Source organism: Eumetopias jubatus, unplaced genomic scaffold, assembly GCF_037043125.1.
Source record: "Eumetopias jubatus isolate StellerSeaLion01/CBP00866 unplaced genomic scaffold, mEumJub1_p1.0 scaffold_2, whole genome shotgun sequence".
NCBI classification, from domain to species: Eukaryota; Metazoa; Chordata; class Mammalia; order Carnivora; family Otariidae; genus Eumetopias; species Eumetopias jubatus.
The window spans coordinates 130,875,809-130,903,197 of record NW_028274808.1 but is presented as its reverse complement, the minus strand read 5'-3'; the positions used below and the strand labels follow the sequence as shown (position 1 = coordinate 130,903,197).

At 39.4% G+C, this 27,389-nt stretch overlaps 1 protein-coding gene across 7 annotated transcripts in view; it reads left to right on the top strand.

The window, feature by feature from the left end:
- Window positions 1-27,389, top strand: part of HERC3 (HECT and RLD domain containing E3 ubiquitin protein ligase 3) — a 128,022-nt gene that overhangs the window by 54,794 nt on the left and 45,839 nt on the right. For 5 of the 7 annotated variants that reach the window (XM_028117805.2, XM_028117809.2, XM_028117806.2 and 2 more), the window contains 9 exons: window positions 9,477-9,636; window positions 14,013-14,107; window positions 15,119-15,340; window positions 16,319-16,410; window positions 17,156-17,286; window positions 18,055-18,215; window positions 20,429-20,505; window positions 24,237-24,361; window positions 25,923-25,982. In XM_028117805.2, the coding sequence (XP_027973606.1) occupies window positions 9,477-9,636; window positions 14,013-14,107; window positions 15,119-15,340; window positions 16,319-16,410; window positions 17,156-17,286; window positions 18,055-18,215; window positions 20,429-20,505; window positions 24,237-24,361; window positions 25,923-25,982 (1,123 nt within the window). The remainder of the gene's footprint in view (window positions 1-9,476; window positions 9,637-14,012; window positions 14,108-15,118; window positions 15,341-16,318; window positions 16,411-17,155; window positions 17,287-18,054; window positions 18,216-20,428; window positions 20,506-24,236; window positions 24,362-25,922; window positions 25,983-27,389) is intronic. The other 2 variants (XM_028117808.2, XM_028117810.2) reach the window with 1 other exon arrangement.

Here is a 27,389-nt window from a genome sequence, read left to right as displayed (position 1 = left end):
TTAGTTGAAAAGATTTGGTTTAATGATTGTTTAAACTTGGGCAGTCATACATAGGATTAAGCAAGTAAGCATTTGATATTCCCGGATAATTTAAATGAAGTATCAGCTGCTCAGAGATGCTGCCTGGCTCCAGGAATCCAGCCCTTCACTGTAGAAGAAGGTTAAATGTAATTTTAGTTGGAGCATTTGTCGGAGAGCTGTACCTTTGGTTTTTTGGCTTTTTAAAAAAAAATTAGTCAGGTTGAACAAAGACAGTTTGTGGACTTTCTCTGATTAACCAAAATATAAAACAAACAAAAACAAAACAAAAAGCCTCACATGTACAGAAAAAAAAAATGTCATTTTAAAATTATGGCTCTAGGTTTCCAGTTTCAGGAAGGATGGGGTAAGCACATTCTTTTTTATCTCTTTTGCAGAATGCAACTATAAAACCTGGACAGAATAAATGGAGTAGCTATTTGAGGGCTCTGAAAAGCAAATGATGGTAGGTGGATTGGGAAGGAAGACCAGAATTCAAAGTACCACTGGATTGCCGTTGAATTCCCCAGTTTCCCCTCCAGTCCCCCTGCCTTTGGCCCCGGGGGCAGGTAGAGCTGTGGAAGTGCAGTATATAGGCTAGAGAGCAGCAGAGGAGCCCCAGGAAGCCAGAAAGTGTTGGGCAGATTTCACAGATTTCAGGGAAGGAGGACCTTGGGAAAGCAACTGCATATAGTCATCTATGAACTCCTGGGTTCATCCCTGAGCTGTTTATGTGTGGATCTTATCCTGCTTAGCATATAATGACTCTAAGAACTGAGCTAACACACAGACCACCACCTACATTCCAGACTCGCCTCAGTGTGGTACATGCAGGGCACAAATTTGAATGGCACTGCAGAAGTTTTGAAAACTACAACAAAATTGTCAACCTTCTCCAGAAGATTTAAATAAGACCAAGAGTCTTATAATACTCAGAATGTTTATGGTACTATCCAAAATCACTCAGCATATGAAAACCCAGGAAAGGGGCGCCTGGGGGGCTCATTCGTTAAGCATCTGCCTTCCGCTCAGGTCATGACCCCAGGGTCCTGGGATTGAGCCCTGCATCGGGCTCCCTGCTCAGCGGGAAGCCTGCTTCTCCCCCTGCCTCTGCCTCTCCCCCCATTCCTGCACTCATGTGTGCTCTCTCTCTCTCCTTCTCAAGTAAAAATAAAAATCTTAAAAAACAAAACAAAACAAAACAGGAAAACTCAGCTAGTATAATAAGGGACCATCAGTAGATGCAGTGCTGGAATGACATAGGTGTTGGGATTATCTAATGAAGACTTTAAAGCGGCTGTTACACAAATGTTCCAGCCAGCTGGCTCAAACTCTTGTGAACTAAATGGAAAAATGAAATTCTCTGCAAAGAAATAGGTGATAAAAGAAGAACCAATAAAATAGCCAGAATGAAGAAGTCATTGGATGGCCTCAGTAGCAGAATGGAGAGGACAGAGGAAAGAATTGGTGAAGTTGAAGATAAGCCAGTAGAATTTCCCCAATCTGAATAACAGCAGATTGAGGCAAAGAATTAAACAGGATTCTGGGGACCTGTGGGACAAGAACAGAAGGTCTGACGCCCACGTCACGGAGGTCCCAGCAGGAGAGGAGAAAGAATGCGGTGCCGAAGATGACGGGGGCTGACAAATTTCTAAATTTGGCAAAAGACATAAACAGATTCAATAAGTGGATTCAGTAAGTACAGTAAACCCAAATAAGACAAACCAAAAGAAATCCACACCTAGAAGATCATAATCAAACTTCTAAAAATTAAAGACAAAATACTTGAAAGCAACCAGGGGAAAGACACGTATTACCTGTAAGGGAATATTCATTGACATCATTACGGATTTCACCCCAGAAACTGTGGAGGCCGTAAGGGGCATGGCCACTTTTAAAAAGTGCTGCAAGAAAAGAAGTCAACCCAGAATTCTGTATCCAGCAAAAAGCACTCTCCACAAATGAATGTGAAATGAAGGCATTTTCAGATGAAGGAAAAGTCAGAAAATCCACAGCCAGCAGACCTGTACTGAACAATTGCTAAAAGAAGTTATTTTGACAGAAGGGAAATGATACCAGAAGGAATATTGGAACATCAGGAATGAATAGAGAGCAACAGAAATAGTAGATATATGGGCAAATATAATGAACTATTCTCTTCTTGAGTTCTTTAAAACATACTGATTGACAGCAAAAATTATAACCTTGTGATAGAGTTTTCAAAGTGTTGCAGATGTACTATTTAAGACTGCTGTAGCTTGAGTGGGGAGAATAAAGGAAACTATATAGTGCTAGAATTTCTACATTTTACTTGAAATAGTATTGATTCTCAGTAGATTCTGAAAGGGTAACTATTTTTTTTTAAAGATTTTATTTATTTATTTGATAGAGAGAATGAGAGATAGAGAGCATGAGAAGGAAGAGGTTCAGAGGGAGAAGCAAACTCCCTGCCAAGCAGGGAGCCCGATGTGGGACTCGATCCCAGGACTCCAGGATCATGACCTGAGCCGAAGGCAGTCGCTTAACCAACTGAGCCACCTAGGCGCCCCAAGGATAACTATTTATATTGTAATCCCTAGAGCAATCACTTAGGTAACCATACAAAGAGATATAGTAAAAAAGACCACAATGAATTAAAATAGAATACTAGAAAGTATTTAAATAATGCAAACAAAGGCAAGAATGAGGAAAAAGAGCAATGAAAAACAAAGGGAATGAACAGAAAACAAATAATAAAAAGGTAGGTCAAAAATCCAAATATATCAATGATTTTATTAAATATAGTCTAAACAAAACAAAATATAGATCTTCTATTAAGTTTAAAAAATTACCCAACTATATGCTGTATATAAGAAATTGACTTCAAAAATAATAATCTAGGAAGTTTAAAATACCTACTCCTGGGCATTTATTTCAGAGAACTGAAACCTTATTCTCACACAGTATAACCTGTACAGAAATGTTTATTGCATCTCTACAATTGCTAAAAACTGGGAACAGTGCTTTGTGGTACATCCATAATGCAGTGGAGTAGTACCCACTAATAAAAAGGAACACACTATGAGATACGTGCTACAACCTGGATGAGTCTTCCAGGCATTATATTGAATGAAAGAATTCAGTCTTGAAAGGTTAGAAACTATAGGATTCCATTATGTGACAGTATTGAAAATATTAAACTGTAGTGCTAAAAAACAGATTAGTGGTTGCCAGGAGTTAGGTATGAGGAGAGTGTGTGACCAAGGGACTTTTTTTCTGAGTGATGGGACTGTTCCATATCTTCTTTGTGACATGTGCTTGAATTCATAGACTTGTACATAATAAAAGATCAGTTTTACTGTACAATAAATTTAAAAAATTGGTTTTGAAAAAACTGACTCTGGTTTGAGTGTCTTGGCTCAGAAACAAGATATAATTCCTGATGTGGAGAGATTTCTTTTATGGGGGGGTCACTTTAAAGTGTGAGTTGTATTATATATATATATTTTTGTTGTTGTTGTTAAAGATTTTATTTATTAGATAGTGAGAGATAGCACGAGAGGGAAGAGGGTCAGAGGGAGAAGCAGACTCCCTGCTGAGCAGGGAGCCCGATGTGGGACTCGATCCCGGGACTCCAGGATCATGACCTGAGCCCAAGGCAGTCGCTTAACCAACTGAGCCATCCAGGCGCTCTGAGTTGTATTATAGAGTTGAGACTCCACTGAGCATAGCGCAGACTCCCCCTCCCCCAAATGTTTAGATGAGAATACTTAAAATAGTTGGAATATGTCTTAGGACAAAACAGATACAGAAGCAAACAATGGAGAGAGAGCCTAGTCATATTGTGGGAAGACAGGGCACCCCAGGAGGAGAGTCAGGCACTAGGAAATTCTTTTTTGAGGGGATCTGCAGGAGAATTCGGATTATATTTTGTTTTGAGTGGTTTGCTGAGATAATGTTTTATTTCCCTCATCCCAGATCTGCAGTAAAAGTCAGCTGCCCCCCTCAGACTGGGTTCACGGTACTGGGGGAACACTGCCAGGGGAGAGCAGAATGTAGCAGCAAGAGGCAGGATGTGCACTAGGCTGAGTCCCGTGGGAAACAGCAACGAGGGTTGGGAGAATGTGAGGACTCAGAATCCACAGGATGGCAGGGCAAAGCACAACATTTCTCACAGGATGACTCTGCCTTTTGTTTTCTACTCCTAAAGAAAAGTGCAATTCTAGAGTAGATAGTTTGGGGAAACTCAGAAAGGAGACATTTAAGTAATGAGAGTTTAATCTCTTTTGTCATGCCAACTGCTGACATTTAATTTATTATAGTTTTATTAGTTAAAATTTAGTAGCAAATATTGAGCACAAATTTTGTATATTCCCTATGCTTTCCATTCAACTGCAAACTACTGAATATATTTCTCATCTGAACAATGAGGAAAAAGAATCCATTTCCCATTTTTCCATATCTAGGCTAATCACTTCATTGTTACTTTTACCAGTTTCATATCTGTCTAATCTTTTTCCATGACAGAATGTAATACAGCCTAGTGGGTACAATGAGCTCCGAAGTCAGAAGGACCTGGGATCCAATTCTAGTTTCTCCACTCATTAGTTGTGAATCTTGGCCAAATTACATATGTTTTCTGAGTTGGGGCTTATTATAACCCTGCCTCACAGTGTTGTTGCAGGATTAAGTGTTGGCATCATGCATCTACCCTCTAGGCTCATACCATCCTTCTCTATTGCCACCCTTTGATGGTTTAATGCCCAATTCACTATTAACCTGAAAATACATTTAAAACTTCGTAGGCTCAAAAACCAAGTAGAAATAATCATAATAACATAAGTCCAGTTGAACTGCTGACTTGTTCAAGCAGCACTCCACATTTGCCACTGTTCTGGCTCATTCCTTTTACCTTGCTCATTCCTATTACCTTGGCTCATTCTGAGTTGAGAACATTGCTAAAGACTGTTAAAGACTTGAAAGGGTTTCTATGAGAGGATCAGAGAGAAAATATACTTTTATCCTCAAAAAATGCCAAATATTTCTTCAGTGTGTTTAATTATTTTAATGTGTGGGTTGAGGTTGTCATGATCTGCAAAATATAGCATAGAGTCTTGACAGAATGAACCAGAGAGACTGCATGTGAAAATATGTACTGCAGCCTGAACGTTCCCAACTGGAGCAGGGGAGTGTTCAGGGAGAGGTGTGAATGAAGCATTCATTCCCACGTTGTTGGCCTGACCTAGGGAGTGGATTCTAGAAGAGGGATTATAATTTCACTGTAACAGATCCCCAGTCTGAATCAGATGAGCTTAGTTTTCTGGCTAGAAGAAATAAAATAAGTTGGACTTGGTGCAGTCACCGGTTTGATTCTTCACAAATTTTTGCATTACTGAATGTTGCCTTTGGGGCTGTAGGTTTTGTTGTGGCAGTGGTGGTTTGATGGCTAATACGTGATGGGACGGGAATTGGTTTGTTGTAGGTTTTACCGTGCCCTTTTGAGGCTGTTCAGCTGTGGTAAACAAGATCAAGAGGGATGCTATTGACAGGTTTTGAGGCAAGAACATAGTGGCAGATCAGGTAGAGAGCATCCTGTCAAGACAGTGGAGAAACTTATTAGTGTCACATTAGGCTGAATGCTAACATCCGGGCAGGAAAGGCTAATGGTTGGCGTAGGAAGTCAGGTATTAGGGGCCAGGCCTGAGTCATGGCTGAGGTGTCAGGCCAGATACCCAGGCCCAGGAGGACATAAAAGCTGCCCAAATCCTGGAACTGTGGTACAAGGTGGATATTTGGTGAGAGGAGTAGAGTCTGAATCACCCAACGTACTTCAGTAGGAGTTTCTTACCTTATTCCAAAATAAAGACAGGACTGTTCCTAGTGCGTGAGGCAAAGCTGAGTTGGGATATAGGGTCTAATAGTGAATAGAGGTTAAAGAAGTTGGGCAATGGGAACTACAGGAGTTAAAGCATCTTTTTTTTTTAGAGATTTCTCTGACATAAGCGTGTTTTCAGTTGCTTAATTTAAATAAAAACTTTGTTTCCAAGTAATATATTTATACAAACTATCTTTAGGTCAAACAGACGCTCCCTGCCTCCCCTGCAGTTTCACTAGCAGAGACCATTTCTGTCAACAATTTTAGCTCTTTCTTTTAATATTTATCTTTTCTAAATGACATGCTTATGCTGTTTCTTGATTTTTTTTTTTTTTCAGTATTGGACATAATGTAGAGACATTGGGGAAGATTAGCATTCCTTTATATTCTCCGTCTACTCTTTCCTTCCCCTCACCCCTAGATACTCATCCTTTCCCAAATAATTGATTGCTGAAATCAATTGACAATTAAATTTTTGATTATGTAAATTATATTTGGTTTTTATGGTTCTGTGTTCAATGATTGCTTTTATTTCCTGTAAGACATTTTATGTATTTCCTGGAGTTAATTATATCTTCTTTTTTCTTTTGCATAGTAACCTCTGTATTCTCTGACAGAACTGTAAAACTCATAACAATATAAAACTCATCAGATTGTATTTCACTTTTCACCTTGGAGACATTCCTTCAGCTTTGCTCATGGGCCTGCTACATTATAGCTGTTTTGGAAATGTTCTTCACCTCTTCTTATGTAAAATTTGTTTCCTGGATCCTGAATCTTCCTTTGTTTAGGAGGCATTATCTTATGGTAACTTCCTGAGAGAGGCAGCATTGGAGGTAAAATATTTTGAGAGCCTTACATGCCTGAAAATTATTCCTTTTCCCCCTCTCTCCTCATATTTTATTCATGGTTAGTTAGATATAGAATTCTCAGTTGGAGGTCATTTTCCTTCAATATTGTGAAGGCATTGCTCCATTGTCTTCTAGGTTTCAGTATTGCTTCTGAGAAATCTAATGCCATTCTGATCCCTGTTCTATTGTATATAAACTGTTTTCCTTTCTAGAAACTTTGAGAGTCTTTTTTGGTGTTCTAAAATGTCAAGATGAAGTCCTCTGAAGTAGGTCTTTCATCAGTCATTATTCTGAGTCCTTCACAGGTCCTATCAATGTGAAATTTAAGTCCTTATGAGAACTTTTCTTGTGTTTCTTCTTTGAAATGTTTTTATCTTGTATTTTCCCCATCTTCTTTATGGAATTCTTATTTTTCTGTCATTGGACCTCTTGAAATAATTCCCTCATTTCTTTCTTTTTTAACCCCCTCTGTTTTGCTTTTTGTCTTTTTGTTCTATTTCTTAGAAAATTTCTTCAATTCTTTTTTTTTTTTAATTTAAATTTTAGTTAACATACAGGGCAATATTGCTTTCTGGAGTAGAATTCAGTGATTCATCACTCACATACAACACCCAGTGCTCATCACAAAAAGTGCTTTCTTTAATATCCGTCCCCCACTCGCCTCCCTTCATCAACTCTGTTTGTTCTCTATTGTTAAGAGTCTCTTATGGTTTGTTTCCCTTTCTACTTTTTCCCCCCTTCCCGTATCTTTATCTGTTTTCTTCCTTAAATTCCACATATGAGTGAGATCATATGGTATTTCTCTTTCTCTGACTGACTTATTTCACTTAGCGTTATACACTCTAGTTCTATCCACATCATTGCAAATGGCAAGATTTCATTTTTTTTGAAGGCTGAGTAATACTCCATTGTATGTATATACCACTTCTTCTTTATCCATTCATCAGTTGATGGACATTTGGGCTCTCTTCATAGTTTGGCTATTGTTGATAACGCTGCTATAAACATCAGGGTGCATGTAACCATTTGAATCTGTATTTTTCTATCCTTTGGGTAAATACTTAGTAGTGCAATTCCTGGATCATAGGGTTAGTTCTCTTTTTAACTTTTTGAGGAACCTCCATACTCTTTTCCAGAGTGGCTGCACCAGTTTGTATTTACACCAACAGTGTAAGAGGGTTCCTCTTTCTCCACATCCTTGCCAACATTTGTTGTTTCCTGACTTGTTAATTTTAGCCATTCTGACTGGTGTGAGGTGGTATCTCATTGTGGTTTTGATTTGTATTTCCCTGATGCCAAGGAATGTTGAGCATCTTTTCATGTGTCTCTTAGCCATCTGGATGTCTTCTTTGGAAAAATGTGTATTCATGTCTTCTCCCATTTCTTAACTGGATTATTTGGTTTTGGGGTGTTGAGTTTGATAAGTACAGATTTTGGATGCTAACCCTTTATCAGCTATGTCATTTGCAAATATCTTCTCCCATTCTGTAGGTTGCCTTTTAGTTTTGTTGACTATTTCCTTCGTTGTGCTGAAGCTTTTTATTTTGATCAAGTCCCAATAGTTCACTTTTGCTTTTGTTTCCCTTGCCCCTGGAGACATGTCTAGTAAGAAGTTGCTCTGGCCAAGGTCAAAGAGGTTGTTGCCTGTATTCTCTAAGATTTTGATGGTTTCCTGTCACACATTTAGGTCTTACATCCATTTGGAATTTATTTTTGTGTATGGTGTAAGAAAATGGTCCAGTTTCATTGTTCTGCGTGTTGCTGTCCAATTTTCCCAACACCATTTGTTGAAGAGACTTTTTCCACTGGATATTCTTTCCTGTTTTTTTGAAGATTAGTTGACCATATAGTTGTGGGAATTTCTTCAATTCTTATTTTCCAATCTGTTTTTGAAAGGTTTTTGTCTTTAAATTTATGCTGCCATATTTTCATTTTCTAAGATGATTTTGTTCCTCAAATGTTTGAATGGTCCTTATCTTCTCTTTCTCTAACAGCTTAGATATTTTTTCTGTTCCCAGCATGATCCTTATCTTCTGAGTTCATTTTCTGTTTTTTTTTTTCTTTTTTTTCTTTAATGTTAGCATTTTCCTCATATGTGAGGAAAGTACTGTGCCCAGCCTTTTATATTTAAGAGTGCGGTTCTAAAATGTGAGTGGAATTGTGTGAGGGCAGGGCTTGTTAACTCACAGGAAGCTGGACATTTCACTGGGGGACCCACAGGTGTATCTGTGGATCTTCTCTTTTGGGCCTTTTTTTTTTCCCCCCAGAGAAATCCTCCTTTTTCTCGGCTAGATATTATGTATGAGGCTGTGTTCTGGAACCTTGGGGAGAAAGGTATTTTCTGGATTAGAGAGGGAGGGCTCTGGGAAAGGAGTCTTATTGTTCCCAAGCAGAATTTTACCAGTCCCACTGGTTTAAATAATATGCCTCATTCCCACTCACATTTGAGCCTCCCTGGTTCAATATCTCCCAATAGTAAACTTTCAGGCTTCTCCCTGGAGAGAAGCACCAGGCCCATGGGGGACTATCTGGGATGTATGTGCTGCTACAGGCATATATGCTGCCCAGTGTAGCTGGGATCTAAACTGATAGCTTGTAGAAATGTATGAAATTTATAATCTGTATAAATATACAGATTTAGTGGTTCTTTTTGAAAAACGAAACTGCCTAGAAGGATAATTCTGTGTAAGAAAGTCTTGTGTGATTCCTCTTTCTAGGCTCTACATTTTCCTCCTTGCTTTGGTCTCTTTCAGAGCAAATTGGAGCTTTGGCAGATCAGCACATTGTCCATGTGGCATGTGGCGAGTCGCACAGCCTGGCCCTCAGTGACCGGGGCCAGCTGTTTTCTTGGGGTGCAGGGAGTGATGGTCAACTAGGACTCATGACTACTGAGGATTCGGTGGCAGTGCCCAGGTAAGAATGACACAGACAGGAATCTGAGTTTTCAGATGTCAGTTTTATAAATACTCTTTCCTGCTCTTGCTTTGTTAGAATCCTTGTTATAGTTCTGTTTTCTTTATTTAATTGCTGGTTTGTTTTTTTTGTTGTTTTTTGGTGTTTTTTTGGGGGGGGTACCACTACTGTGCCTTAATACTTTATAGCATTTGTCACAAAAATTGTAATTATTTATAGACGTGTCTTTCTCCAGTTAAAAAATGTGAGTTGTTCAGGAATTGTACTTTATTTATTCTAGTAACCTAGTTGTTAGCATAGTGTTTGGAATTCAATAAATGTTTAAATAAAAGAAGCATCTTTTCTCTTGCTGGACTTACTAACCTTTAACTTAAAATTGTAAGCCTAAATCAATTACTCAATTAAGGACTCTAAACTAGAATCAAAAGTTTGACCCATTTTCTAATAATAGCCGTTATGAGCGTTACGAACAGCTAAAATACCAAATATACAAAAGTTTTTTCTTTTTTTTTTTTTTTAAAGACTTTATTTATTTATTTGACAGAGAGAGATACAGTGAGAGAGGGAACACAAGCAGGGGGAGTGGGAGAGGGAGGAGCAGGCTTCCCGCTGAGCAGGGAGCCCGACGCGGGACTCGATCCCAGGATTCTGGGATCATGACCTGAGCCGAAGGCAGATGCCACCCAGGCAACCCCAAAAGTTTTTTTTTTTTTTAAAGCTTTTATTTATTTATTTGAAAGAGAGAGAATGAGAGATAGAGAGCACGAGAGGGAAGAGGGTCAGAGGGAGAAGCAGACTCCCTGTTGAGCAGGGAGCCCAACGCGGGACTCGATCCCGGGACTCCAGGATCATGACCTGAGCCGAAGGCAGTCGCTTAACCAACTGAGCCACCCAGGCGCCCCCTAAAAGTTTTTTTTTAACACAAAATACTAATACAGTGGTTTTGAGACTCTTAAATATTTATTTAATTTCTGAATCTTAGATGACTTAATAAAGTATCTAACAGATGCTTCAGCACTAAGTAAACATCCAAAATACTGAAGTTACTTCCACATGCTCTTCTTAGGGGGTGGAGTCTCAGTTTGTGGAGATTCTTGGTGATCAAAGAGGCCACTAGTTTATTTCCATCACTTAATTCCTGCCCTTTTATATTACAAACATAGAGCACACCCCTGCTGTTGTACTTGTCACGTTCACTGTAATTGTTTATTTAATGACTGTCAGACAAAGCTGGGAACTTTTGATGACATGAGACCTGGATTATTCATTTTTGCATCACCGTTGTTAAAGGTGTCCAGCACATTTATTGCTTATTACAAGGCTGTTTAATAAATGGCCTCTCCTCCCCTGCCCAATTATTGTCCCCTTTAAAGGACAAAATACTCTTCTTCCTCTTCCTTTTTTGCCCTTCTTAGATTTTTGTAACTTTAATCAAAAGCTGTTTTAAGGAAAAGAGGAACATGGAGGTAAGAGTGATTTGATTCATTTCCAATGTATTGGAAATGTATTTTGGATTCATTTTTCCAAAAATCAGTTGAATTTTGGGGAAGAGAGAGAGTGGCAATAAGAAAAAAGGGCACTGTATATATTTTATTTTTTTTATTTATATATTTTAATGAAATTATGTGAATATTAAGGAAAAGATTCATAACGTCACTGACAAAAATATTTTACTTGTTGGGGCACCTGGGTGGCTCAGTTGTTAAGTGTCTGCCTTCGGCTCAAGTCATGATCCCGGGGTCCTGGGATCGAGCCCCACGTCGGGCTCCCTGCTCAGTGGGAAACCTGCTTCTCCCTCTCCCACTCCCCCTGCTTGTGTTCCCTCTCTCTCGCTGTGTCTCTCTCTGTCAAATAAATAAAATCTTTAAAAAAAAAATTTTACTTGTTGATGACCAGAGACTCAAAGATTTTTAGTGGCATTTCATTTCTAAAAATGAAGTAACCTGTGTTATAGTAACACTTGAATTTTCATTAGTCATGTCTAAATTAAGGATGACTTCTGAGGCTTTGGTTTATGTATAATTTTATGTTAAAACTTAATTGAAGTTAATTTCTTAATCCATACCCTAGTATTGTGGAAAGTAACATAGCTTTGAAATCAAACAGCCCTCCCATTCTAATACTGGTACTATTATTAAATAGGTGAGTGACCTTGGGCAAATTGTTTAACTTATCTAAGCCTCGATTTCTTAACTTAAAAATGGAGTTATGTATTGTGTACCTTTACGAAGTTACTTGGAGGAGAGAATGAGATGCTTAGGTAAAACACATTATATGCTGGCACTCTTTATATATCCCTCCTGTCCACCTCAAGCCTATCATTTCCCTATTGTTTCTTTGTTCTTTTGACCTGCTTCCTTTCTGTAACTGTGATTATGAAGGTTGTGATAAGGGTAGCAGTTGACCCATAAAGGGAGAATCGTGGGGAATTTGAGTGGAAACTGGCCAGGAAAAAAAGGGCTGTTATTGCATAAAATTTCCGAAACGTTGATCCCCTAGGCAGTAATGCATTTTCCAATTTAAAAAAATAGTGGGGTTCTACAAACTATTGATACCTGTACAACGTGAATGAATGTCCAGGGAATTATTCCGAGAGGTGGAAAAGCCAATCCCAAAAGGTTGCCTACTATATGATTTTATTTATGTAACATTCTTGAAATGACAGAATTTTAGAAATAGAGGGTAGATTAGGGGTTGTCAGGGGTTAGGGATGGGGAGGGGAGCAGTGGTTATAAAAGTACAGCGTGAGGAATCCTTATGGTGTTCAAACTGCTCAGTATCTTGATGGTGGTGGATACACGAACCTACACAGGTGGTAAAATTAATACACAGAATTGAGTACAAATAAAACTGGGGAAGTATGAATAAGATTTGTAGATTGTATTAATATTAGTGTCCTGGTTATGATTTTATACCATAGTTTCACAAAATGTCACCACTGGGGGAAACTGGACAAAGTATACAAGGGCTCTCTCTGTATTATTTCTTACACCTGCATGTAAATCTACAGTTACCTCAATAAAAAATAGTTGGGCTCTATTTGATACTAAATGCATATGTGAACTCTGTTTTATAATCTTTTCATATCTGAGAAAATAAGACATTAACAAAGGTAATATCTGCTTGTCACTTGAAATAATCTCCTCCTCCCCCACTGGGCATCTATGTTCCAAGATGCCCCTCTCCTGAGAGCGTGTCCATCTGACTCCTTGACTTAATGAAGAAGATCATGGCAACTTGCAAGCTGTTACAATAGAGAGCGGGAGATATTCCCAGGTGCCCAAATTTGTGGGGCAGCACGAAGCACCATTACATGGATTTCTTTTCTTTATTTTTTTTTACTACAACCCTGTGAAATAAGTACTGTTCTTGTCCCTGTGTTTCACATGAACAAGCACAGGAGCAGGATTTGAAAAGTACTCTACGATCTTCCTCTTTACCATCCTAGGGAATTTAGGTTTTGTCCTTATTTTTTAAAAATTGTGGCAAAATACACCTCACATAAAATTTTGCATCTTAACCATTTTTAAGTGTATAGCTCAGTAGTGTTAAGTATATTTACATAGTTGTGTAAACAATCTCCAGAAATTGCAAACATTTATCTTGCAAAAATTAGTCTTTATCCCTTAAATAACAGCTCCCCATTTTTTCTCTCCCAGCCACTGGCAAGCAGCATCAGACTTGATTTGTATGAATATGACTACTCTGGATATCTTTCATAAGTGCATTCATAAAGTATTTGCCCCTTTGTTAATGGATTATATCACTTAGCATAATGTCCTTTAGTTTCGTCCATACTGTAGCATATGCCAGAATTCCCATTCTTTTGAAGATCAATTTAATATTCCCTTGTATGAATACACCACATTTTGTTTTTCCATTCTGTTCCGTCTGTTGATGGACACTTTAGTTGCTTCTACCTTTTGGGCATTGTGAATAATGCTATTCTGAACATGGGTGTATGGATATCTCTTTGGGACCCTGCTTTCAGTTCTTTTAGCTATACCTCCAGAGGTGAGATTGCTGGATCATTGCATTGCATTGCCCTCATTTTGAAAACCAAATAGACAGCAGAAGACAGATGCCTAGGGATCTGTCTTCTATAGTTTACTCCATTTCCCCCTCAAGATGGTAATTAACAGAGTGTTGCAATGGGTTTAAGTGCAGATGTATTTTTCATTTTGTTCTGTTTTGTTCTTAATAGTAACTGCCTAAGAGGTAGGAAGTTAGTGAAAGACCTAACAGAACTATATCATGTAAGATTATGCATTTGATTTTAAAAAGTCTTTTAGGAAAGATGTTATTTATTACAACTGTTGGGAATATTTCTGATCACTGTGAATGCCTTCTTAAGAAGAAAGCCTTTTCTGTTTTAGGTTAATACAAAAGCTGAACCAGCAGACGATATTACAAGTTTCCTGTGGCAACTGGCATTGCTTGGCTCTTGCAGCTGGTAATATAACATTGAAATGTATGCTAATGTTATGTTAATTTGAGAACTATTTCTCTTTGCATTTGTATATGATGTTATCTAACTGGACACTTTTTTTTTTTAAAGATTTTATTTATTTATTCATGAGAGACAGAGAGAGAGAGAGAGAGATAGAGAGGCAGAGGGAGAAGCAGGCTCCCAAGGAGCAGGGAGCCCAATGCGGGACTCGATCCCAGGACCCTGGGATCATGACCTGAGCCGAAGGCAGATGCTTAACCATCTGAGCCACCCAGGCGCCCTAACTGGACACTTTTAACTCACTGGTTAGGGTCTATGCACTCCTGTTGGACAGTGGTGTTTCTGAGACAGTCTTTGTGCAGCTCATACATTTTTTGGGGTGTAGACAGTGAAGAAGGCGGTCATCGCTCTCTCAGGGGAGGATGAGAAGGAGACAGGACTGAATCTCAGTGCTCTTGAACATACAGAAGATTGGTTTTTCTTAGCTATAGTCACTCTCAAGCGATATTCCATATCAAGCTCCCAAATAAGTGAAAAGGAGGGAGTTAGGGAAACCTAAGTCAGCAAACAATACTATATTCTGTGTTAGAATAAATTTGAAGGGAAATCTGTACCAACATGTTATGCTCAATGCTCTGTGAGATAGTCCAGGTGAAAGATGGACCTCCTGAGCCCTGGGTTTCATGATCTTGGTGTGTTTAGAACTAGTTCAGCTCCCTTAGTGGATCCAAGCCTGGTAATTGGCCTCTTCACAACTGAATTGACTTAAACATTTAATTTTTTCTTTTCTTTGTATAAATGTTAATAGCCTTTGAAGGGCAGTAAGACTCAGTTTACCTCTCTGTTGTAATGACAAGTGGGAGTTTTGGTTTTGGCAGTCTTCATAGCATGAAGTGTCTCTGCCCCTTGCGCTCAGGAGAGTTTGGTAGGTTGAGGGGGAGCAACTAACAAATGATCTTACTGGGCAACTGTATTGCTCTAATGAGGTTATTTTTGTGAAAGGTAATATCAGTTACCCTGTTTTTATTTCAGATGGTCAGTTCTTCACATGGGGAAAGAACAGCCATGGGCAGCTGGGCCTGGGGAAGGAGTTCCCCTCCCAAGCCAGCCCGCAGCGGGTGAGGTCCCTGGAGGGCATCCCCCTGGCTCAGGTGGCTGCAGGAGGAGCTCACAGCTTTGCCTTGTCTCTCTCAGGAGCAGTTTTTGGCTGGGGGATGAATAATGCAGGGCAGCTAGGGCTCAGTGATGAAGAAGGTAAGTAAACTCTTTGTGTGTACCTCTTTAGTTCAAAAGCACTTTCATTTGTTTAACACATGCTTCTTGAGAATCTGCTGTGTGCTGGCACCATGTTAGGTTCTAAGGGTGCAGCAATGAACAAAACAGATAATACTGTTGACTTAGTGGAGACTGCATGCTGGTGGATGGAAGTACAGTATGTCAGATGGTTTGAGAGGAGAATTTCCTGTTTTATATAAGGTTTCCAGAGAGGGCCTTTTTGATAAGATGTTTGAGCAAAGCCCTGTAGGAGGTCAGGTGGGAAAAAGGGGACATGTAGCTATCTGGGCAAAGAATGTTTCAGTCAATGGGAACAGGATGTGTAGAGTCTCTAATGTGGGAAGATAGGTGGTGTAGTCTAGAGTGGAATGAGCGAGAGGAAGAGCAGCAGGGCTGGAGGTCAGAGAGGTAGTATAGGCCCGATGATGTAGGGCCATGGAAGGCAAAGGAAAGAGTTCAGCTTCACTCACTGAAAGGGGAAGACACTGAATGTTTGGAGGAGAAGAGTGATCCAATTTAAGTTTGGCTAGCGCAGACCCCAGGGAGGCTGGAAGACCAGTTTGGAGGCAGTGGGAATAAAGTCGGATTTGAATATACTGTGAACGTGGGACCAGTTGGTTTTGCTCATTGTTGGGTGTGTGCTTGAAATAAAGAGAGGAAAAGTGGAAGGATGAAGCTGCCATTTATGGACTGAGGGAAACTGTGTGTGTGTGTGTGTGTGTGTGTGTGTGTTGGGGTGGTGAGTGGACAGAGTTGGGGAGTGTGGGGAAACCATGAGTTAGGTTTTAGATGTATTCAAAATGAGATGTCTATTAGATATTCAAGTGGATGTATAGGCAGGAAGCTGAATATGTGAGTCAGGGATCCAGGGGGACCCAAAATTCATCCTAAAATAGTTGTGTATATTTCATCTCAAAGACAAATGGTAGTGACATTCTGATTTTTCTCTTATTTTAGATCGAGAGTCTCCTTGCCACGTGAAACTCTTACGAACACAAAAAGTCGTCTATATTAGTTGTGGAGAAGAACACACAGCAGTCCTCACAAAGGTAAGGGACTCAGTGTTTTGGTTTCTTCTGTGATGCTTTGGTTTTGGGTATGGCACAGATGATGATTATTACTTGATTCGTTTTGATAGTATCTTTTAGAGTAGTGATGGTGTTTAAAAATAGTTCAGTATAAATAACCTTAAAATATAGTATATAGCAACATTCTGTGTTCCTTTAAAACAATTTAAATATGTGAAAAATACAGAGCAATGTACTTGATGTCTTAAAATTATCAACCTATTTTTTCTAAAACCATCACATGCAGAGAGAATGAAAATGTATTTTTATGTTGAACAAATACTGTTATAGATTCACTTCAATAAAATGCCTTAGCATTTGTTCATGTACAGTTGTTAAAAAAGTAGCTAACTTACCAAGGAGTTTGTGGAGCATTTAATTTCTTAGATATGAACGATTGTGCAAAATCATTTCATTTCACCTATCTCTGTTTTTCCTTATTTTGTTTTGCTTCCTAGCACATCATTGTACTTCTAAACAACTTTGAAAATTTACAGATGGCACATGGTCCCTTGAGCAGTGCTGTCTTTGTTCCATAAAGATGTAGTCTTAATTTCTTTTTTTTTAAATTATTTTTCTACTTAATGAACATTCCAAAGGAGGCATTTTGGTGAAGGATCGTGTTGTACAGACTAGTGTGATATGAATCTTGTGTACAGAGGCTTTTTGAGGAGTATACTCAAACTCAGAGATACAATGCAGTCATGTCATGTTTGTCCCTTGTTAGAGTGGAGGTGTGTTTACCTTTGGTGCGGGTTCCTGTGGGCAACTTGGACATGATTCCATGAATGATGAGGTTAATCCAAGAAGAGTTCTGGAGCTGATGGGCAGTGAAGTAACTCAGATTGCTTGTGGCAGGTGAGTGCCCTGAAGAGCTTCTTAGTGTCTGTTGAGACCTTGAAATGAATCTTGTCTTTGTAATGACAGAGCATGTGGTTGGATCTAATCACTAACATTTTTTTTTAAAGATTTTATTTATCTAAAAAGAGAGGGAGAGAATGAGCAGGCGGAGAGGCAGAGGGAGAAGCAGACTTCCCGCTGAGCACGGAGCCCCGACGTAGGGCTCAATCCCAGGACCCCCCGGGATCATGACCTAAGCTGAAGGCAGACGCTTAACTGCCTGAAGCCACCTGGGCGCCCTTCTAACCACCAGCATTTTAAGAGGTCTTAACTGCGTACACAGCCACAGTGAAAGTTTGGAGAAAGTTCGATCTGAGTAAAGTGTGTCAAGGACGGGTTTTAGATGAGTGTAGCAAGATGGGGACATGAGACTTCTTTTGGGATAAAGACTAGCAGGGAGGAAGACATGAAGAAAGGAAAGTGAGAGAGCCTCAAAGAACTTCTTGGAAATTTTGCCTGGTCTACCCTGCTTCTTCCCTGTCATCTCAAAGGCCTAATGCAGCAGGCCATTCAGCCTTTTTCTCATCTTGCCACCTTCCTCATTGCCTAGAGTTTCAGAGATTACAGAGAGCCAGCCACTGCAAAAACAGTCACATGTCAATGTAGGGTGGGATTTCTAGGGGGCACCCGTAGGCATTGCTGTGCTCACGTGTGGGGGTTAAAAGTCAGTCTGAATGTACCCTAGTGGTAGAAACTATGCTGATAAGTGAATTTATTTTTCCCCAGACAACACACCCTAGCCTTCGTGCCTTCTTCTGGACTCATCTATGCATTTGGTTGTGGAGCAAGAGGTCAATTAGGAACGGGACACACTTGTAACGTTAAATGCCCATCCCCTGTGAAAGGTTACTGGGCCGCTCATAGTGGCCAGCTTTCAGCCAGAGCCGGTAAGAGTGATTTTCATTGGAATGTAATGGTATTTTAAATGATAACAAAAAATTGTTTATAGAACATATATCTATATTTTACCTTGGAGTCTTTTGGAGGAAATGAGTATGAGATCTTTTCTTTTAACATTGATCATCAATTATTTGAGTAGTTACTATGCATGAGGTTCTATAATTGAGATCCTAGAGATCTCAATTGAGATTAAGCAAAAAAAATGTTATTTTGGCCCTAAGGACCTTGGTAGTGGTGTATAAATTTTATTTATTATTATTGCTGATAAAGAAAGTTAATGTTTATTGAATACTTAACCAAGCTCCATTACTTATGCTAAGCATTGAAAACAACCTTAAGAATTAGTGGTTATTATTTCATGTTGGAGATGAGGAAGTTGGGTCTTAAGGAGGTTAAGTAACTCATCCAACACCACATAGATTCTGGGGGCAGGAATTAAACCCAGCTCTTCCTCATTCTAGAACCTGTGTGCTTAATGCTTGTGCTGTTACTTTCCTTTTGCTTTTGCTATTCTGGTCATAACATGACATGATTTCTTTTTATGCCATTTTTTCTTCTCTTAAAAAATAGTGAAATAGCACATTGTCCATTTCATTGGAAATCAAAATAAGGCAGTCACTCAGTATGAATGACTTGAAATAATAAATCTAGTGTCTGACAAGAAGCTTGGAGAGTCATTAAAAAGAAGTGTGATTTATTTATTTACTTTAAGATTTTATTTATTCATTTGACAGAGAGAGACACAGCGAGAGAGGGAACACAAGCAGGGGGAGTGGGAGAGGGAGAAGCAGGCTCCCCGCTGAGCGGGGAGCCCGACGTGGGGCTCGATCCCAGGACCCTGGGATCATGACCTGAGCCGAAGGCAGACGCTTAACGACTGAGCCACCCAGGTGCCCCCAAAAAGAAGTGTGATTTAATAATAACTTGATTTTGAAGACTATAAAGTGACTTATGGCTTAATTAGGATTTTTTTAAGCAATAACTACCATAAGTTTCCTACTGGATTGTAAGAAACTTAAGTGCAGGGACTGAGTCTTCTTTGTAAATCTGGCATACAGCACAAGGCCTGGCACAGACTTCTCAGTCAAGAAAGAGTTATAGAAAGAATATATGAGCCTCTAAAAATGCAGTGGAACTTGAAATATAAAATAAATAAGATTTGGTTTTGATGATGTTCCTAAAAGTGAAAGAATGGCTAGGTGTCCTCTTCTCTGTCATTTGTGAATTTCTTTTACGCCAAGGCATTGTAGACATGCCAGGAATGCATGTGTTGAAGAAATAAAGCAATTTCATAAACTCAAGTGTTGTATAGTTTAATTTGAAATCATAAATTTTTGAAGTTTAATTAGAACCTAACTTGTGTGATCATAAATTTGTGTTTGGATGTTTGCCAAAATGATTTTATAACGTAAATAGGTAAATTTCAATTCATTATGTAAATGCTGTGGTTTTAGGACCCTTCATGGGAATGTGGGAGCACAGAGGAAGGCATCAAGGAGTATTCCGGTTAGAGGAAGTTTGAGCTGTGTCTTAAAGGCTGATTTGGAGTTAGCCAGGTAGAGGACTATGAGGGAGTGGGCAGTGGTGAGTACCACAGAATCACACAATTTGCAGGAGCACCGTGGCAACTGTGCTCTAGGAGGCACCATTGTGAAAAGCACAGTGTGCAGTGGGGGTGGTGGAAGGAAAAGATACAGAGATAGGGGAGAGTGCGGTATATTAGGAATGAAAACAATATGGTGGTATCGGAGGGTCACTGTGGAATCAGTGTGATGGAAGATAAAGCAGGGAGTAGGAAATGGAGGGCCTTCTATGACAAGCTTCATCCTGAAGGGGCTAAAGAACACCACACTCAGATGTTCAGTTATTTCTTAGACATGTTACTGTTGATATTAGTGACTGTTTTAAATTTCACATTAGTGGCTGGAAAGATTAGAATGAAGAATGGAAACGTCAGGATTAGCTTGCGGTTGGGGAAGGGATGGGGTAGAGTTGGAGGGGAGGATACCATTTAGTATCCATTTATTTTTAATTGAAGTACAAACAGTTTTGGGGCAGAGAGCGAGGAAGAAGGTTTCTTCTCTGACATAAATGAAATGGATAGGAAACCAGTCTGAGTCATATTTGGGAATATTAGAAAAGGGGATCAAGGAAAAAATTTAACTACTGAAAAATATGCTCTTGAAAATTTTTTTGACAGATCGCTTTAAATATCATATTGTTAAGCAGATATTCTCTGGAGGAGACCAAACTTTTGTACTTTGCTCCAAATATGAGGTAAACAATTCTTCCGACTATTATTTTGGGGGTGGAATAATGGTGAACCAGTATTTATTTTAATAAATAATTACATGAGAGCAGTATTACTCTGTTTCTACCAATTTTATCTTATCAAGGTAAGCCAACTTGACGTGGAAGACGTTCTCTCCATTTTGCTTCCTTGAAGTGCCAATAACTTTCCTGGTATTTTAATCATAGCGTTCTAATTTATAATTTAAAATTATTTGTTTATGTCTACATTTGTTCCAAAAGATATTTAAGGAGGCCTAGAGAATTTGTACTTAGTTTGGCATTATTTGACTTTCCCTTTCTTCCCCATTAGGTAGCAACAAATACTAGGTACTTGAGAATTTAGTGGGTTTGATATGATTGAGTATATGGTAAATATAAAAAAGATGATGTAATTTTCAGATTACCTTTATTATTTATCATCTGCTCATAGCACCACACTAAAATTTCACATTGTCTCCTGTGTCACCGTAGTGGGTAAGTCAGGAAGAAGGCCGTTCTGGTATCTTTCAGGGTTGAAGGTAGAGGAGACTGTGGTCCAGGTAATCTGTGACAGAGCTGTAATCCCTCCCCTCCTCCTGGACAAGGGAAATGATTCTGAAACTTGTGACACAGATTTGTTTTCTGCCCTCCATTCCCTTCCTGGCTTTTGTGCTTCCTCTGCCTGCCCCCTGCCCTCCGCCCACCCGCTTTTATTCAACCAGCATATAGGGAGGACCAACTGTATGTGGTGCCTAGATCCTTATCCTCTCTGGAAGAGCAGGGAAAGGCTGTTTGTGATGATAGAGGAATCAGAACTGGTTGGGAAGAAAATAGGAACTGTGGAGACAAGGGGCCCCTTTGAGTCCTGGAAATTCTCCCCATTCATCCGATACTCTGCCATCTTTAAATACACAATGTTCTTGCCTTCTAGTCAGTATAATTACGTGATTTGGTAGAAGAGGTTGTGCTGGAGCCCGAGGCTGCAGGATGGACAGTGGAAACTGACAACTAGATATTTTCCAGGTCAGGAGCCTGGAGAAAGTTCTGTTTAGTGCTGCCATCTGGGGTGATTTGGAACTGCTGCTTTAGACCTATTTTAGGCCCAGCTTCAGTGTTTCACAGAGAAATCTTGAGGAAGACCGAGATTATTTTTCGTCTCTTCAAAATGCCAGTGAAATGAAACATGAAAAGCCCCGAATCTCTGCAGGATGGTAACTTTGTCCAAAGTAGAGTTTGAAGTATTCATTTCCCTAAGAAATTGACTTGAATAATATTATCCAATTTTAATTTTCCTATGAAAGCCAATATGGTATCTGATCTAAGTGGTTGGATTTAAAATTATTGTAATTAGCACTGTTGGGACTGGAAAACAAAACATTGATGAAAAGGATATAAAATAATGTCATATTAGAGAAATAGGGCAGTTAAAGGTTAAACAACTGGTAAGAGTGGTAGGCATTAAAAATGTAAGATAACAAAAAAGAAAAAATAGACTATCACTTTGCTCTTTCTTTTTAAAACTGAAATAAATGAAGGCTGTACACATTTACTTACACTGTTAAGCAGAGATATTTGTTTAGACACAGAGACTGATCAAATCATGTGTTTACCCCATTACCATAACACTTGAAGAATCACTTAACGACCTAACAGAAAGCATCTGTATTGTGACAGGTTCCATTTTTATAAATGCGACTCACTCACTTAATGCCAGGTCTGAGGTAGAAGAAGGGAGGGGGGAGTTATGTACAGATACTGCTTTGCGACATTGGACTCCACGTCTTGGCAATTCAGTGAGTGCAAAGCATAGCCCCTACTTCTCCTTTCATGTTGTTTGATGGGTAGGATTGAAGAGGGGGTGTGGTTGGGATGTTAGGTGAGCTTGTGTGTGTGTATTTGTGCTCATGTGCCTGCAAGCCTGCTAGGTGACATAATTCTCTTTTTCTCAACAGTTATTCTCAACCTTGGTTGCCCTTTGAAATCACCTAGGGGCTTAAAAAAAAAACACTGATGTCTGTAGAGATTCTGATTTAATTGGTCTAGAGTGTGACTTAGCCATCGAGATTTTGAAAACTCTAGTGATCCAAAGTTGAGAAACACTGACCCTAGATCAAAAAAATTTTTTTTGGCCTGTATATAATTAGAAGGCACAGAAAATTGATAACCTTTTCTTGGGTCCTTAAGTGATTCTGAGATTATACTTCATTCAGGTCACCTGTAGTTTATTGGACATACGATGAAGAATGAGAAAATAGTTCCATGTTTTTATTTTATTGTATGTGTTAGAGTCTGTTCAGCTACCCCGTGAATGGGGAGAGTAATTAAAATGTAGATAACAGTGGTTTTAAGGCCAGGATGAAGAGGCAATCTTGCTTGTATGTTCTCAAGTGTCCATTTTGTCTTGTGATTTTCCTGTGTCATTCAAGATGACTTTTGTTCTTTCATAGATGTCCATGGCCATTTTAGTAAAGTAATGATCAAGACCCAGATAATCAAAAACATTGGCAAACATCTCCGATTTGTTATTTTTTACATGCCCTCTTCCTTTCCCCTTATTATGATATCTTAACTCACAACTATGGGGAAGTAACCAAGAAAATTTACTTTGGAAGTTGTCTTTCTTTGTGTCGGTACAAAGGAGGGAAAAAAAATCATCTTATGAATTGATGGATGAATGGTTTAATATAATTTTTCTCTCTTTTCTAGTGACAATTATGGGGGTATAAGGCACTTTCAACTTTTTCTTAGTTCTAGATCAAGAACAGGATTTGGGAAATACCAGTTGAATAAGATACATTTTAGAAAGTAAAAGTGCTTATTTTTTTTTTAGATCTCTCTGAATAAAAGATGTATAATGCTGTGCAGCACTGGGAATTTTCAAGGCCATTATTGACATGTCCTTTCTGCAACCTTTCTTATTAATATACACCTATATACTTGGAACAAGAAATTAAGAGGCATTAAGTTTTCATAGATTGTTTGCACTATACATTATAACTGAACTTGACAGAGAGAGACACAGCGAGAGCAGGAACACAAACAGGGGGAGTGGGAGAGGGAGAAGCAGGCTTCCCGCCGAGCAGGGAGCCCGATGCGGGGCTCGATCCCAGGACCCTGGGACCATGACCTGAGCCGAAGGCAGACGCTTAATGACTGAGCCACCCAGGTGCCCCTAATAATATATTTTGTTGGAGTTCGGTGAATAGTTATGGCAAACAATACCTTAAAAGCCTTGATGTTACAGTGATTCAAAGCAGAGGGGAAAGAAGTGTGGAAAAGCCTTGTTGGGGTTGTTTCTCTGGTGAACAGTCTCTGAGACTGAGATTTATGTTGAGAAAGTTTTTAGGGGTAGTGTGCTCTAGAAAGGGCATCTATTTAGGGATGAAGGAGGCAGGATTGGGCAGAGGGAGAAACTGCAGGTCAGTGTAACAGAGGCCTCAGCCAGTCTCCTTGGGAGCTCTGAAGCCAATTGGGATGGCTCTTCACCAGTCCTGAGTGGAGGCAAGGGGCCTTTGTACTATACCTCTCCTTGCCTCCAGATGTTGAAGTGCTGAACCAGTAGCCCTGGTTCCGGAGAGCAGCCCAGCTGGGAGCTGTCAGGAGCTGACACTCTCAGCAGCTGAGGGAGTCAAGAGGGGGGTGTGGGCAGTGCACCCCAGCTCCTGTGAAACCCAAAATGGAGACTATGTCAGCAGAAAGAGAAAAGATCCATCCTACATAATTTCTCTTTTTTACAGAATTCTTCCCCTGCTGTTGACTTCAGGACGATGAACCAAGCACATTACACCAGTTTAATAAATGATGAAACCATAGCAGTTTGGAGACAAAAACTCTCAGAACACAGCAATGCAAATACAATCAAGTATGCGGCTGTTTGTTTCATTTTATTTTTTCCAGAGTATATTGGAATGTTCTAGTTTAGTAATTTTCCTTACTTCCGTATGAGGTTGTAAATATACATGGAGTTTTTTAATTTAGGGAATCATTTTTTTTTGCCACATATTTCTTGAGGATTTGGTGTCCTTAGCCCCAGATAACATAATGTTCCCCCATTCTCTCAGAGTGTGTCCCTTAAACTTACCTTGTTCAGATCTTAAAAATCCTCACCGATGAAGGTATGAGTTGGCCTTTCTGCTAAAAAAAGCTCAGTGTTAACGGTTGTTTACCCCCAAGAGTTTCTTCATATGCATATCCCAGAGCATCCCAAAAGTAAGACAGCTGTTACCTTACCTCATCTTGAATAATTTCTAGCATTTTCACATTGAAAATGATTAGCTGAGATGGTCATTTAATGTCAGGTTGAGAAAATAAAGTAAAAAGGATTGAGGCCTTTTATCAAGTTTATTTTAAAGGAGAGTTTTGTCCTGCACATTTTTATACATTTTCATTGACTTTCCTTAGCATTTCCATTTTTCTGCAGAATCTAATATTTGGGAATGAATGAATCACACTCTGTGTACTCAGTGGTATACACTGAAATGCGTATAATACATCTTGCTTTATGACATAGATTATAGTAGGGCAAATGACCAGGGCCCTAAACTTTGGGGTGCACCAGGGGATCATTGGGAATGCTCTCAAGCAGCTCATGTCCTCAGAGTTTCTCTAACCTTAGGTGGCTCTGACGGGGAATTCAGGCTGGGAGGTTGTAGGGGTAAGGGAAGGGGACTAGACTCACCGAGGGAGGGGCGGGTGGCTTCCCCTTTGCTGGGGCCTTGACAGTTTACTCATTCTCGTTCTCTTATTTGTAAAATGAGGGGACGGAAGAAATGATCTCTAGAGAACTTTCTTGACCCAGATTCTATCATTACCGGAAGTTATTGCAAACCCCTCCTTAACCATGTTTTTGTTGTATTCCTTCCCTTTTCCATATACTAACTGAAAGAATCCAGGACTCTTCACACACAGTTTCTTTCTGGGTCCTCAGAAAGTAGCTGTTTTCCCAGAACCTCTGTTATCTAGGTAATAGGAATAAACACTCATTTCACTTATTTTCAGTTTCTCAGATAAGAAACACAATAAAAGGAAATAGTTGCTCATTTATTATTTTGCAAAGACAATTTCTGTGTTTGGGAGATAACAGCTCAGCTTTTCTTTTGTGATTATATGTTTGGAGATGAGCCGGGGAATATCTTAGATGGTTGATGGTAGAAGAATGTTCAAGATCATTATCGGGTGCAAGAGTCGTTCTTTCAGTAGCTTTGGTACTTTTGATTTTAACACGACTTGTGGAAAATTTAAGTACTTGTCCATTTTGAGACACAATGTTTCTCCACAGCAAATGTACATTTTCCAAGGATTCATCTGGGTAAGAAAGCTGCTGTTGATGAAATCCTGGGATAGATGACTAACCTGTTGTTGGGCTTGAATAACCATTTCTTTGTAATTATTAAAGGCTTGCCTACCTTTTTCTTTCTGAGCAGTGGTGTTGTTCAGATCTTATCTTCTGCAGCCTGTTGGAATGGAAGTTTTCTTGAAAAAAAGTAAGTGATTTAGAATCTTAAAAAAATACCCACATGTGATTCAGATACTTACTCAGCAAAGGCCATGAGAGACTCCTGTTCTCTTTGATCGTGGTTGGCCTTCATTTAGTGGATAAGCTGATGATTTGTGCACAAATTGGAATGCCTAATGATGAATGAGATGTCAGGAAGGGCAATGCTGATTCATGCCTGATTGGCAAAGAAGCAGATTAGCAAAGAGTGAGACTATCTCAGAGAGAGTTGATGTAATCAATAGCAGGATTTCTTAGGGTGTTCTGAAATGTTACCCCCAACATGTATACCCTATTTGTTTTAAATTCTTAATTATTTAAGTAGTCTCAGTTTCATTGGATTGTTGCCCAAAGGTTTTTCTTTTCTCAAAAAGAGTGAGCTTAGGGGGATGTTCCAAGGAAGCTTCGGGAGCTCCTTGGCCTTAGGTCTAGCTCAGCTCACCAGGAAATTACATTTGGGCTGACTTTCCAGGTAGGAAATAGTGTTTCTTTGCTTGGCCTTATCACTTCTGCATATATCCCCCTCAGGAACCTCATGCAGCAGAAGGTTCTTGTCATGGGTTTTGATCTTTGGTGATCCCAAGTCCTGATCATTTCTCAGTCCTTTTTTGCCAGTGACCAGGTGAATGAAATCCCAAGAAGATTTAGAATTTAGTTCAGTGTATGAATCCCACTCCCTCCCCCACCAAAAATGTATGTCCCTGACTGGGTTGCAAGAGGTCACTTCAGAAACTCTTCAGTTACAGCTAGAGATTGCCAAGCCTTTTACTTGTATTATTAGGGCAGCTGAAAGGAGCTCATCCGGTTTATTTCAGATTTAATATTTAGCATTTTCCTCCACGGAAAACTGTTCTGTATTGTGCTGATGTTGGTCTTTTAGGACAGTGGTTTTCAACCAAGCTGATTTATCTTCCGAGGGGACATTTGGCAATGTCTGGTGACATTTTTCGGTTGTTCCAATGGGGGGGGTATACTACTGGCATCTAGTGGTATGATGCTGCCAAGCACCTCACAATCCTATCCACCCAAGAAAGAATTATTTGGCCCCAAAAGTCAATAGCACCAAGGCTGAGAAAACTTGTTCTAGAAGGATAGGTTTTTATGAAGGTTTGGAATGGCCCTTGGCCAGATTTGTTAGGTTATTCATCTTTAGTTTCATAAATTCCATAGAGATAAATGGGTAAAGCCTTTTTTTTTTTTTAACTGACAACTGTGCTATTTCAGGACTCCTGCTTATGTAGCTTATGCTCACAGGAAACCAGTTAAAGTGAAGACCACTTTTACAAAGCATAAATACATTTAGATAAAATATTTTGTTTTTTCTTAACAGTATGACAGTAAATACCTCTGCATATAGAAGGTTACATAAAGGACACCAGAATTAATTTCTGTGTTT